The sequence below is a fragment of the Octopus bimaculoides genome, chromosome 24 (assembly GCF_046866305.1).
Source record: "Octopus bimaculoides isolate indiv1 chromosome 24, ASM4686630v1, whole genome shotgun sequence".
In the NCBI taxonomy this organism is placed as follows: domain Eukaryota; kingdom Metazoa; phylum Mollusca; class Cephalopoda; order Octopoda; family Octopodidae; genus Octopus; species Octopus bimaculoides.
In genome coordinates, this window is record NC_142951.1 from 27,686,741 (window position 1) to 27,700,687 (window position 13,947).

Sequence of the window (13,947 nt, forward strand, 5' to 3'; positions counted from 1 at the left end):
GAACATTCCAGGCCCCCACCTGAATAGCCTTCCTCAGGTCAAACTGAGATTCCATTCACCTGACACTTTTGTACCCCTCAGGCCACAACCCTCCAACCCAGTCTGTCCTCCAGGGTTTTTTCCCATTTGGTGGATGGCTCCTGACGGCTTTGCTCTAATTGTTTTATATGATGTGCCTTACAGGCAGTCGAGCTGCTACCTCAGAAGAAAGAACTTGAGGAGTCTGGGATGTTGCTACTAGTGAGAGTTTTACAAGGCTGGAGTGCAGATCATATCTCAACCTCTTTTACTTGCCTTTTATGATACCCAAAAGAAACATTAGGTCTATTCTTTGGCATTCCACTCCCCATACAATGTTTGATCATCATTGATGATGATCAATCCTTCCAAATGTCTACCAGCATCAGTAGGCCTGAAAGATACAGTGGAGCTCAAGCCAAAAATGACACACTTTACATTCTAAAGAAAACAATTTAGAAGAAAAGTGTAAAAAGCTATTGCTTACTTTGTTTTATCAATCATACTTGTGTATAACGAAATTATGAGTGATATTTGTTTTGAAGACACTTGGACATTAGTATGGATATTCCAAGGCTTAAATTGTTTTTAAAATTCCATGGCATTCTGAGATACTTCTTGTGGTACAGTTTGATAACCACTGATTTCCATATTCATTTCGGCCACTTTAATCAAGAATTCTTCTTCTTTGTATATATATCTATTCTTCTTTATTTTCTATATTTTTTTTTATATTTTAAAACATTAAATGCAATAAATTACTATGTTGTTTTCTTCAAAGGTTTCTCATTAGAAAAGAAATTTGGTGTAAAAAGAATGAACGACTTGGACATCAAGGAGCAGGTGGTTGGAATGTCTGCCTTTCTCCACCTTTTGGGCTTTCTAAACCTTGTATTGTTTATCTTATTGGGTAAGTGATAACCTTTCTCTTCATAAATCCTTACAAGAATTTATGACACCAGTATATTAATATTTGGTGGCAAATGAAGCAACAATGTTAGGAACTATATGGAAAAAAATATTTATTGAAATATAAATATGATAGATGCAGGTGTGGCCGTAGATTTTGGGTTCAGTTTCACTGCATGGCACTTTAGTCAAGTGTCTTCTTCTATAATCAAGTTGATTAATGTTTTGTCACTTACTCTCTCCTAAATGTGAGTAGCTCCTCTACAACAAGAGCCTGCTCTACCCCAATTCTTTAACCATGAGCTTTCATCTACCAAATATACTCAAGGCATTGGACATCTCAGAGCTGTAATAGAAGACAGTTGCTCCAGGTGCTATGCAGTGAAACTGAACCCAAAACTATATGGTTACTTCTTAACCACACATCCTGTGTTTATATTAAATATTTGCTTAATTAATCGAATCTCAAACTGCAAATCATCTAGGACCTACTTCATTTTCTTGACTGTTCTACTAGTTGTGGTTGTTTGGTCCAAAGTCAACTTTGATCCACGAGACTTGTGATCAAAGGCGATTAGTGATGATCGTTTTATTAGTCTTTTTTGGTACGTTTTCTTAGAAAGTGGTTCTAAGGATGGAGTGTAGCAGAGAGGAGAGAGCATGGCTGGAGGAAGACAAGGAGAAATGGAAATGGTTCTAAGGATGGAGTATAGCAGAGTAGTTAGTCATCACTGGTTTCTAAAATATAATTTCTTTGTAATTAATTACTTTCATTAAATGCAAGAAAAAAAGAACAAACCAAAAAACATCTAAACATATTTACTTATTTTTCTTAACAATAGTGTAAATATTTTTATGACAATATTTGTTTTTCTTTCTCATTATTTTCTCAGAACAGATGCAAACTCTGAATTTGATGATGCCATTTCTTATATTTATGGTTGCCATGTTCATGTATTTAACCCTGCGTAAGTTCTATTGATTTTAATTTCCACGATAATGAAGAGGCATTTTCTATGGAATTTTTCAAAAATATACAACTGCTTCTCTAACCATAACCATAGTTTCTTTAATCCTTGTGTGGACATGAATCTGAACCCCCCCCCCTGCTCCAAGTTGTATCTAAATACTAATCTCAACAATGTTTCTATTTCCAACACTCTATTCTCAATATTTATATTAACAGAAAGAAGAAACTTAACAGGAAGAAGTCTAACCTGATCCATGTGCACAACTTTGGACTCAGTAAAAAAGATGATTCCAGCCCAGAAGGCTGGACAACAGTGACTTTCAAAAAGTTACTTGAGCAGAATGGTCATTTGCAAGTAATTAGCATTTTCTTTTATCTATAATATGCAATATCTGAATATTCTGTAATTCTGAGAGAATTCTGAGAATTTGTTCCTTAAATTTTTTAAATTCTTCTGAGTCATGTTATAAAGCTGAATAACTTTTCTTACAGATTCTTTCATGGCTGATTCTTCCTATGATTGAAGTGCAGCTTCTGTCACATTACTTGCATACCAAGAGGGTGGCTCAGCGCTCTGTATTTCTGTTGTTTTCCTTTCGCTGCTGACGCTTCTCAACTTGTTTGTTTCTGTAGCTGCTCTCTCTAGCAAAGCAGTTCCTTCCTTCACCACAGACCTCCATGTTGTTCTGTCCTCAGCCCTCTCTTCCCAGGTGCTGACATGTACCTCACACTTGGACAAACTAGTTTTGCAAAGGTCCTTATACTTTAGTTTTGGTCTTCCTCATGGTCTCATGCCCTGGGCCAGTTCTCCATAGAGCAGTTGCTTCGAGATTCGATGGTCATCCATTCCGCTGACATGCCCCAGCCACCTCAGTCTTCTCATACACAAAATAGCTGTAATGTGTTAAGATTTTCCTGGGCCAGCACTTCAACATCGGTAACGCTGTCGCACCATGTTAGGCCTAAGATCTTGTGGAGGCATCTGAGATGGAAAATACCGAGGCACCTTTCCTGTCTGCTGTACAAGGTCCATGTTTCAGATCCACAGAGGAGTATGCCGAGGACACATGCTTCATGAATCCTGATCTTTGTCTTGATGTCTAATCTCTTGTTCTTCCAAACTCGTTTTGTCAGCCTCCCAAAAGATGTTGCTGCCTTCCCTATCCTGACATTAATCTCGTCATCAAGTGAAGCAGGAGAGGAAACGGTAGACCCCAGATAGCAGAACCTGTCCACTGTCTCAAGCTCTTTGTCATCAAGCTTGATATGGCCTTTCACTGCGCCCTCCTGAGTGAGGATGACTGTCTTCTTTACACTGATGACCAGACCGAAAGCCTTGGATGCTGATGATAGGTGGTCCATCATTATTTGTAGAGTTAATTCACTGTGAGCAAGAAGTACCACATCATCATCATCATCATCATCATCATCATCATCGTTTAACGTCCGCTTTCCATGCTAGCATGGGTTGGACGACTTGACTGAGGACTGGTGAAACCAGATGGCAACACCAGGCTCCAATCTAAATTTGGCAGAGTTTCTACAGCTGGATGCCCTTCCTAACGCCAACCACTCAGAGAGTGTAGTAGGTGCTTTTACGTGTCACCTGCACGAAGGCCAGTCAGGCGATACTGGCAACGGCCACGCTCGAAATGGTGTCTTTTATGTGCCACCCGCACAAGCCAGTCCAGGGGCACTGGCAACGATCTCGCTCGAAAATCCTACGGAGGCCAGTCAGGCGGTACTGGCAACGGCCACGCTCAAAATGGTGCATCTTATGTGCCACCCGCACAAGAGCCAGTCCAGGGGCACTGGCAACGATCTCGCTCGAAAATCCTACGGAGGCCAGTCAGGCAGTACTGGCAACGGCCATGCTCAAAATGGTGCATCTTATGTGCCACCCGCACAAGAGCCAGTCCAGGGGCACTGGCAACGATCTTACTTGGCTTGCCGGGTCTTCTCACGCACAGCACATTTCCAAAGGTCTCGGTCAGTAGTCATCGCCTCGGTGAGGCCCAATGTACGAAGGTCTTGCCTCACCACCTCAGCCCAGGTCTTCCTGGGCCTACCTCTTCCACGGGTTCCCTCAACTGTTAGGGTGTGGCACTTTTTCACGCAGCTATCCTCATCCATTCTTACCACATGTCCATACCAGCGCAATCGTCTCTCTTGCACACCACAACTGATGCTGCTAATGTTCAGCTTTTCTCTCAAGATACTTACACTCTGACGGGTATTCACATTGACATTACACATCCAACGGAGCATACTGGTTTCATTCCTTGCGAGCTTACGTATGTCCTCAGCAGTTACAGCCCATGTTTCAGTTTTACGAGGAACTTCAGGATGTGATCAACAGCGTCCCAAAGGCAGACCAACTCTTTCTCATGGGTGATTTCAATGCAAGAGTAGGCACTGATCACCAAGCATGGCCCAACTGCCTTGGACAGTTTGGACTGGAGAAAATCAATGAGAATGGCCAGAGACTCTTAGAATTCTGCACAAATAACCTGTGCATTGAAAACGCCTCCTACAATGGCAAAGACCAGCATAAAGTTTCTTGGTGCCATCCAAGATCAGTTCATTGGCACCAGATTGACTTCGTCATCATCAGAAAGAATGATGTCAACACTGTGAAGCAAACAAGATCGTTCCACAGTGCAGACTGTAACACGGATCATCTGTTGGTTATAGCCAAGGTAAAGATGGTCACAAAGAAAACACCAAGAGCCGAAAAACCAAACAAACTTCACTGATTTAGTCCACAGGAGAGACAAGGTCAATACATTTGGAACCAGCAAAGTTGCAGGGGCTGCCAGAAGATAGTTTGGATCATTCCTCCCCATCGACTGCCTTAGGGGCCCTCTCTCCGGATTTTCTGTTTGGGTTTACTCCCTTAGCCTTTCATACTCCTGCATGTGTCTACAAGACAGCAGAAACAGCCACAGGTTGTACCATCTACTGTCATTTTGGTAGCAGCTCTAGTCTGACCTGACACACACACACGGCGCACAGCCCCCCCCCTCCAGATATACATAAAAAAATTAAAATAAAGTACAAAATGATATATATAGATAAGGTATGCCATTGAGAAATAGAAGATAATATTTTATATTATGCCAGGTCGCTCTAGAGTGCTACTGGTAACCCAATACAATCTGTTACATGGTCGGGTCGTCAGCGACTAAAATGGCGACCCCACCAGGCTTGCTTGGTGAGGAAGATGTGTTGGACACCCTGCAGGATAAAAAATGAGACCCGTCAAAGGGCAGAGGAACTCCATGAACAGTCAACGGCCATCCAACAAAATGTTTGTGAAAAGAAAAAAAATGTCTGTAATATATATATATATATATATATAAATATAATTAAGGGATCAGCAAATATTTGCTTCACCATATACCGAAGTTCAGAAATAGCAGCTAAAAAAGTTGAGAATCCCACAGCTTTTTTAGCTGCTATTTCTGAACTTCGGTATATGGTGAAGCAAATATTTGCTGATCCCTTAATTATATTTATAAATATATATGAGCTTTTAAATAAGTTCTCCACCAATAATGGTGCTTTCATACCGATGGGCTTGGTAAAAATTGTTAATTGTTAATTGATTTATTAATTAATAAATTGATAATCCTTTACCCTTTTAATTTGTAATAATTTTATATATATATATATATATATATATGTCATATTTTAAACTTTAAATTATATTTCTACTTATATATTTTTACTTTTATGTATATATATTTTGTTTATATATATATATATATTTTTTTTTCAGACTATCATTTCTTATGTTAAGATTGATCTTGAATATCAAGAGTGGGCCTGTCTAAAAACTATATTTGCTGACAACAGTTTGGCCAATGTTAAACAGTTAGCTTTTGAAATCCACACAGTTTTACCAGGTAACAAGAACAATGTACGTCCAACCAAATACGATTATATTAAGATGTACAAGACACTGTCTCTTCTTCTTCCTTTGAATTTTCACAAGTTTGACTACAGGCGTAACCCATTTGGTGAATACACATCACCTGTCACCAAAAAACATCGTTCTTATGCTTATGAACTGTACTATGTGAATACCAAATACACCCTGGAAGACTATGATGCTGAAGTTTGATGATTATATATATCTTTTTGTATCTTTGTATATGTTTTTACTCCAGCCTTTTCTTTTGTGTTGTTATTGTTGAGACACTTCAAATTTATTAAAATTACTTCCAACCTGCCTCTCAAACAACTATAAGACTGAAATATTTATGAAATTTAGTATTTCACTTGTTAATGCCGTTGTGTAGAGGTTGGTTTTTGGTAATCCAGGTATGTGACCTATTTTCTTTTTATAACTGGTAAGAATAATTTAATTTCACTTACATTACATCTGGTCTTTAGGATGCCTCAATAATTACAACTACCCACCCAACCTCACCCATATCTTCTTATTCTAAAAATTTCAGACTTCATGACATTATAAGAAACCTTACATAATATATTTATTCACAAGGCAGTGGGCTGGCAGAAATGTTAGTATATCGGACAAAATACTTAGCGATATTTTGTTTGTCTTTATGTTCTGAGTTCAAATTCCGCTGAGGTCGACTTTGCCTTTCATCTTTTCAGGGTCAATAAATTAAGTACCAGTTGCATACTGGAGTCAATCTAATCGACTTGGCCCCCTCCCCCAAAATTTTCAGCCTTGTGCCTAGAGTAGAAAAGAACATACTCATTCACATTTACTACTACTACTACTACACATTTTAGTTATCATCACCTTCATTGATTTCATCTTCATCTATGTTTTTATAACGGTTCATAAACGTCCAAGCAATCTTCAGAGACTGGAGTAATTGCCTGATTGGAGTTTCTCAATATTAAGTTAGCTGTTTTATTTAATAATTCTGTTAGATTCTCTCATTAACGAAACTTGGAATAATTACAATTATTTCTCTTTCATTAATTTATAGATTTTGCAAAAAAATTCCTTTTATGTTTTTGTAATTGAGAACTTGATTTATTTTAGGTGAAAGGGACATGCAATTCTTAAACCTTCATTCCAATTATAGTTTTTTCAGGTACATCAATATCACACCTTTCTTTGTATTGTCTATATGATAATCTTTTACACAGTTGGTATGTATGATATGATAGCTGATGTGACTTTATTCAATTATGTGATCTATATTAACCTAGGGAAATAAATGTTCAATGAAATGATTGTTATAAAACAGCATTTGGCTGCAAACTAAGTTAAATATTTAAAATTATTATAAATATGTATAGAATGGCAATGTGTATTATATCTGTTTTCCTTGTTACAAAAGGTTGAATACACTTGTTACTTATTAAGCATAATCCTTTGCACAACCTTATTGTTTACAATAAGAATTTTATCCGATTGAAAGAATGAAAATGGTGCTGTCTTTTTGTGCAAATAACCAAGGTTACTTCCCTTGGTTATTCACTTTTTCTTCTAATTTATTCCAAGCATAGATCTTTCTTTTTTTACTTTTTTTAATGTTAGATCTGATTATTTTTTAAAGACTCCGAGTTTGCTTTGGAAGTCTTTTCTAAAAGACTAATATCTTTCGGTTATTCCTTTGTTATATGAAGAAACTTTAAGCATATATGGCTGTGTAGTAAGAAGCTTACTTTCCAAACACGTGGGAAAGTGTCTTCTTTAGTCTCAGACCAACCAAAGCCTTGTGAGTGGATTTGGTAGATGGAAACTGAAAGAAACCCGTCGTATATGTGTGTGTGTGTGTGTGTTTTTGTCCTCCACCACTGCTTGACAACCGGTGTTGCTGTGTTTATGTGCAAATAACTTAGTGGTTTGGCAAAAGAGATCATCTGCACAGTTGTCATCAAACTCTCAATTTCTTTCTCAGTCTTAGTGAATAGCTTTAGGTCATCCATAAACCAAAGGTTGTTTACTTTCACCCTGCCTAGCAGGTACCCCACATGCATTTTTCTTAAAATGCTCGTTAATGGCAGTATGCAGACAACAAATCGGAGAGGTGACAGACTTGAAAGATCCCTTGAAAGATTCTGCTTTGATATTAACCTCTCCCAGCTTATCTCATCATGCTGTGAGTTCAGTTTGTCACATTGTCATTCACTTTTGTATTAACTTCAGGACATTGTGGGAGACATTAAGCAGTTTAAGGCATTCAATAATCCACAAGTGTGGGACCATGTCATATGCTTTCCTGTAGTCCACCCATGCCATTGCCAAATTTTTGTGTTTCTTCTAGCAGTCAGCCAGGATAGTCTTATCGATTAGTAATTGATATTTTGTTCCTCTGCACTTACATCTACATCCTTTTTTGTTCCACTGCGATTCCCATGGAGTGATTTTCAAATGTTGGTATGCATGTGCATACACCATACTAACTTCTATCACCTTGCATATCTTCTCTGTCTGTCTCTCATACACACATGCGCACTCACATGTAATCTACAAATATCTTTCAAAATTTAGGATGACTTGGTTGAATGTTGCCATGCCTTTTCTCACGTTTTAGTTGCCTCTGTAGTTACAAGCAGACAACTCGTATCTACAATGACTGCCATACATATAATTTGTCTGGAAAACGAATTTTTGCATGAGAGGAGAAGCTTAGGTTTGTAGTGATGGGATGTACAAAATGTTGACTGGGGCCAATGGAATTGACTTATCCCTTGAAGAAGGCCCAGTATGGTTGCATCCACTAACGGAAAGTAATAGAGTGGAAATGTGCATTTGTTGATAGAAACATATATATATATATAAACTCAAATACACAGGTGAATATATGAATATAGTTAAACTAACACAACAAAGATTTCTTTACAATTTTTTCACATTATAAACATTTTAGCTGAAAATGTTTACTAATATTTTCAATGAAAATATATGCTGTCATAGTTGTTTACCATGAATATATTTTGTTTCTGGTATTTGTCAATAAAATATTTTTTTAATAACATTTTCTTTTAAATGTGATATTAAAAAAAGAAAAAAATTTTACAATTTAGTTAGAAATGTTATTTTTTCTATATTCAACAGAAATCAGTGTTTCCATTCATCATTATTGTTTTAATGTTCACTTTTTTGTAGTCTACTGAAGCAGATTTTCTACTGCCAAGTGCCTTTCCTGTTGCCAACCTTCACCTGTTTCCAAGCAAGATAATATTTCCCATGGCCAGATATGTTTTTGCAGAATATTGGAGATGAATGGCACTGTTTGTATGATAGTGACACTCATTTACTACTATCATATGATGTCAAGACAAGGAGACACATAAACATATGACAGGCTTCTTTCAGTTTCTGTCTACCAAATTCACTCATATGGCTTTGGTCAGCCCAGGGCTATAATAGAAGACACTTGCCCAAGGTGCTATGTGGTGGGATTGAACCATGTTGTTGGGAAGCAAACTTCTTACCACACAACCATACCTGCACCTATACACTTATGTAGTAAATAATGTCTTTGATTTTGTTAGATATTGCAGTGAGGCTAGGAGTTTCTGGCATATCGCTACCTGGAGTACGATGTAGCCTTTTGTAGAGTCTGCCCCTGCCACTTGTAAAAGCAAACTAGACTGAAAATTGCCAACACTGAAATGAAAGGAGACTGGCAATGCCTCCTCACTTGGTATCACTTGACTCTAGAGATAAAACCAACTGTACCACGAATACTGCACTGCAGATTGTTACCTGCAAGTAATTCTGTAATATGTATTTATTAGACCACTTTGTATGGTTAGATACTGCAACATTATGGCAATGCATTCAATTTTAAGACAGTGTTTATGAGATAACAGCAGCCCTGTAATAGTAAGAGAAACTCTGGAGGGAATGAAGTAGACTTATGGTGGCATTGTTATGCTTAGTGGTGTATTCTGGCATGTGAAAAAATATTCGAGCGAGGTTGTTGCCAGTGCCACTGGACTGGCTCCTGTGCAGGTGGCACGTAAAAAATACCATTTGAGCGGGGCTGTTGCCAGTACCGCCTGACTGGCCCTCGTGCCGGTGGCACATAAAAGCACCCACTACACTCTCGGAGTGGTTGGCGTTAGGAAGGGCATCCAGCTGTAGAAACTCTGCCAGATCAGATTGGAGCCTGGTACAGCCATCTGGTTTGCCAGTCGTCAGTCAAATCGTCCAACCCATGCCAACATGGAAAGCGGACGTTAAACAATGATTATGATGAGGATTGTAATTTAATTTAATATTTTAATTAATATTAATTCATCATCATCACGATCATCATTTAACGTCTTTTTTCTATGCTGGCATGGGTTGGTCGGTTTGACTGAGGACTGGCGAGCCAGTGGCTGCACCAGGCTCCAATCTGATCTGGCAGAGTTTCTACAGCTGGATGCCCTTCCTAACGCCAACCACTCTGAGAGTGTAGTGGGTGCTTTTATGGGCAAGTGTCTTCTACTATAGCCTCGGGCCGACCAATTTGGTAGACGGAAACTGAAAGAAGCCCATTGTATACATGTGTGTGTGTGTGCGTATATGTTTGTGTGTTTGTGTTTGTCCCCCCAACATCGCTTGACAACCGATGCTGGTATGTTTACGTCCCTATCATCTAGCGGTTCGGCAAGACAGACCGATAGAATAAGTACTATGCTTACAAAGAATAAGTCCTGGGGTCGATTTGCTCGACTAAAGGCGTGGTTCCAGCATGGCCACAGTCAAATGACTGAAACAAGTAAATGAGAGTATCTGGTAATATCTTTTTTGCTTTTGTTTACAAAGTTTATATTGACTGTAGATTTACGCACAAATATCAATAATGCAACACCAGTATATGGTAATGAACTAGCAGTTTTGATATGTCGTTATCTAAAATTTTCTTGGCTATCACCCATTTTTATTTTTATCAAAAATTTGATTTGTGTCAAAATATTTTCGTTGCTTTGAAACTGCGATCTGTTCACTGACAAAACTTTGTGCTACACTTGAAAAAGTAACAGTTCGTGCTATTGAGTTAGTCATGGCCTGAGCCGATAGTGGCCGAAACCAATCTAAGTTGTATGTATGTATGTATCTAAGTTGTATGCATTTATGGATGTGTGTAGAAGTGTCTGCGTGTATGTATATGTAAATGTATATTTATGTACTGATATGTATGTTCAAGTTGCATATATAACTGTTATTCCGTCGATGGTTGTATATATAGGTACTACTAAAGCAGCACGGTCCCGAACGCGCAGTCGCGCGTCCGCGCTAGCTAGTCGTGAGTGGTCGATCCTAACCCTAACCCTAAACACGTATTCATTTGCACACGCGGGTTAGGGATAGGGTTAGGATCGACCACTCAAGACTAGCTAGCGCGGACGCGCGACTGCGCGTTCGGATCCGTGCTGCTTAAATTCAATGTGTTAGATGAGTGGAGGACAAAAGCCTTTCGGTTATATTTTTCGATTATTTTTTTCACCTTTTACTTGTTTCAGGCATTAGACTGAGGCCGTGCTGGGGCACCGTCATGAAGAATTTTTAGCTGAAAGTATCGACTCCAGAATCTTTTTTTCCTTTTTACTTGTTGCAGTTATTAGAGTGCGGCCATGATGGGGCACTATCTCGAAGAATTTTTAGTCGAATGTAATGGAGTGCATGAAGTTAAACCTAGAAGGTCTCTCCACATGCTAGAAATAACAACCAAATCTCTTGAAATTTTTTTATAACCCCCTCAGCTTTTTTATTTTATTTTCTAAAAACCTTTTTACTTGTTTCAGTCATTTAAAAAATACTTATTTAAAGTCTTTCGTTTTCTTCTCTCAGCACTTACAGATTGATGAGAATAAGTCGACCTTTTAAATTTTCTCCGGGCGTTGAAGGTTTAACAGAAATATGGCGCCGAAGAGTAGTCATTCAAACGTACTTCTTAACCGTTTTTATGTTTCTACACATTTCTTGAAGTAAATGCTTTCCCTTTTGTTAGAATTCACACAATATGTACATTGAGTAGTCGATTTATTTTCATTTTCAAACTTCAAAATTATTTTAAAAACGAGGAAAATAATATAAACACACGGAACATACCATTGTGAGGGACATAGATGTTTTGACACCGTTTTTCGATTGAATATATTTTGTTTACTTAAAAATTGGAATTTTGGAAAATATTTTTTTTTTACAACCGCGATTAGCGGGGGTAAAGAATATGTATGCGAAAGTAAATAAGACTTGTTTAGGGGTTTTTGTTACGACGAAAACCGGTGGTGCTCCACCCTAAACACCTGTTGTACGTATTCTTTACTTTCGCCCCACGATTTCCGTTCTTTGTTTACGTGAAATTATAAGATTTGGCTGTTATTTCTAGTATGTGGAAAGACCTTCTAGGTTTAACTTTGTGCTGGTTGAAAAATCACCTAAAAAAGATTCTGGGGTCGATACATTCGGCTAAAAATTCTTCAAGGCGGTGCCCCAGCATGGCTGCAGTCCAGTAACTGAAACAAGTAAAAAATATTTTTAGAAAATAAAAAAAAAACCAAGAATAACCAAAAGCTATAACCGAGAGTGGGGGTGTAAAAAAAACTTCAAGAGATTTGGCTGTTATTTTTAGCATGTCGAGAGACCTTCTAGACTTAACTTCATGCGTTGGTTGAAAATCATCTTAAAAGAATTCTGAGATCGATACAATCGACTAAAAGTTCTTCAAGGTGGTGTCCCAGAAAAAAAAAAAAAAAAAATTATATCACGGAAGTGGTTTTGGTCAAGCTTAAAAAAAATTTCAAGGTCGTGTCCCAAGCATGGCCGGCCGCAGTCTAATGACTGCAACAAGTAGAATAAAAGAAATTCTGGGGTCGATACATTCAGCTAAAAATTTTAAAAACGAAAAAATAATCGCGGGGCTTTTGTTCGGACCCCGTCTTAGATACGTACCTACAAATATAAACCTACCTATACATATGTACAAGCACATCCAATCGTTTAAACACGTATACACACACACATATATATATGTATAATCTTACAGTGTATATATATAACGTTTTTAATGTAAAATAAAACTATTAGATTCTCCACCTGTTGTATCAATATGAATTGTTAACAATAAAATTTCACCGGAGATAGATTAGCAACATTTAATAAGAGGGGAGGGGGGAAGTTGCGATTATTCAAGTATATGTATATTTTTATTAATGTTTAGCAGAAGCAAAAGAGGACTCAATGTTATGTATATATACATACATACATATATATATATATATACACACGCACACACAAAGCACACATATTCCTTATAAAGCTCAGAATAAGCTGGACTACACGTTTCGGCCATTATCGGCCCAGGCCATGGCTAACTCAATAACACCACCTGGAAAAATCTTTTAGTTCATTATTTCTGGACACCATAGACCACTCAAGCAGAGAGTTGTTGTTGGTTGAGACGTATCCAGGTGGAGGTGATTTATCCATTATTTCCTGGAGGAATTTGTCTAGGTACTGTTTGGTAGTTGTGGGGTCTTTTTCTACTTTAATTTCTTTTGGGATAACATTGAAAAGTGCAGGACCATTTGCAGTGAAGAAATTGTTGTAAAGCTGTATATATTAAAAGATATATTTAAGAGGTTATGGGCCAACAGATTTTTGGGATCAGACGATACGCCATAAAGCTAAACTCATTATGGACGGGAAGCCTAAGGTAATCCCATAAACCGGCCTTCCCTACTTTTAATATATATATATATATAGTAGAAGGCGAAAGATTTATCTGCTTGGGGTATGTAGGTCATTATTAAGTTTATTTCAAGATTTCTTGCCAATAAAGAAAAGAACCGGTTTCTAACCTAGACCCAAGGCTCCTTCATTGGAATTTCAACATGAACAATAGGGTATTTTTGTTTGTTAGTATGTATGTGCATGTATACATGCATGCTTACATGTGTTTGTGTGTCATGCAAACTCGACCATATAAACCCGGATTCTTAACGTCAGATCAAGCTCTAATTACCTTGTTTCTGTTTTGTTATTGACTGCTGCCTGTTTCATTGTTCACTGATATATTCTCTCAAGTAAATAAAACCAGCCAGCAGTCGACATACCT

The 13,947-nt window shown here is 37.8% G+C and overlaps 1 protein-coding gene across 1 annotated transcript; it reads left to right on the forward strand.

Moving 5' to 3' along the window:
* Positions 1 to 791: 791 nt before the first annotated feature.
* On the forward strand, positions 792 to 8,909 carry LOC106876404 (putative methyltransferase-like protein 24; the record flags this gene model as incomplete). The annotated part of the gene is made up of 4 exons (XM_089341555.1): positions 792 to 928; positions 1,821 to 1,895; positions 2,114 to 2,252; positions 5,679 to 8,909. Coding segments are annotated over 4 exons (696 nt in total), but the record flags the coding sequence as incomplete, so codon positions are not given.
* Between the last annotated feature and the right edge of the window lie 5,038 nt (positions 8,910 to 13,947).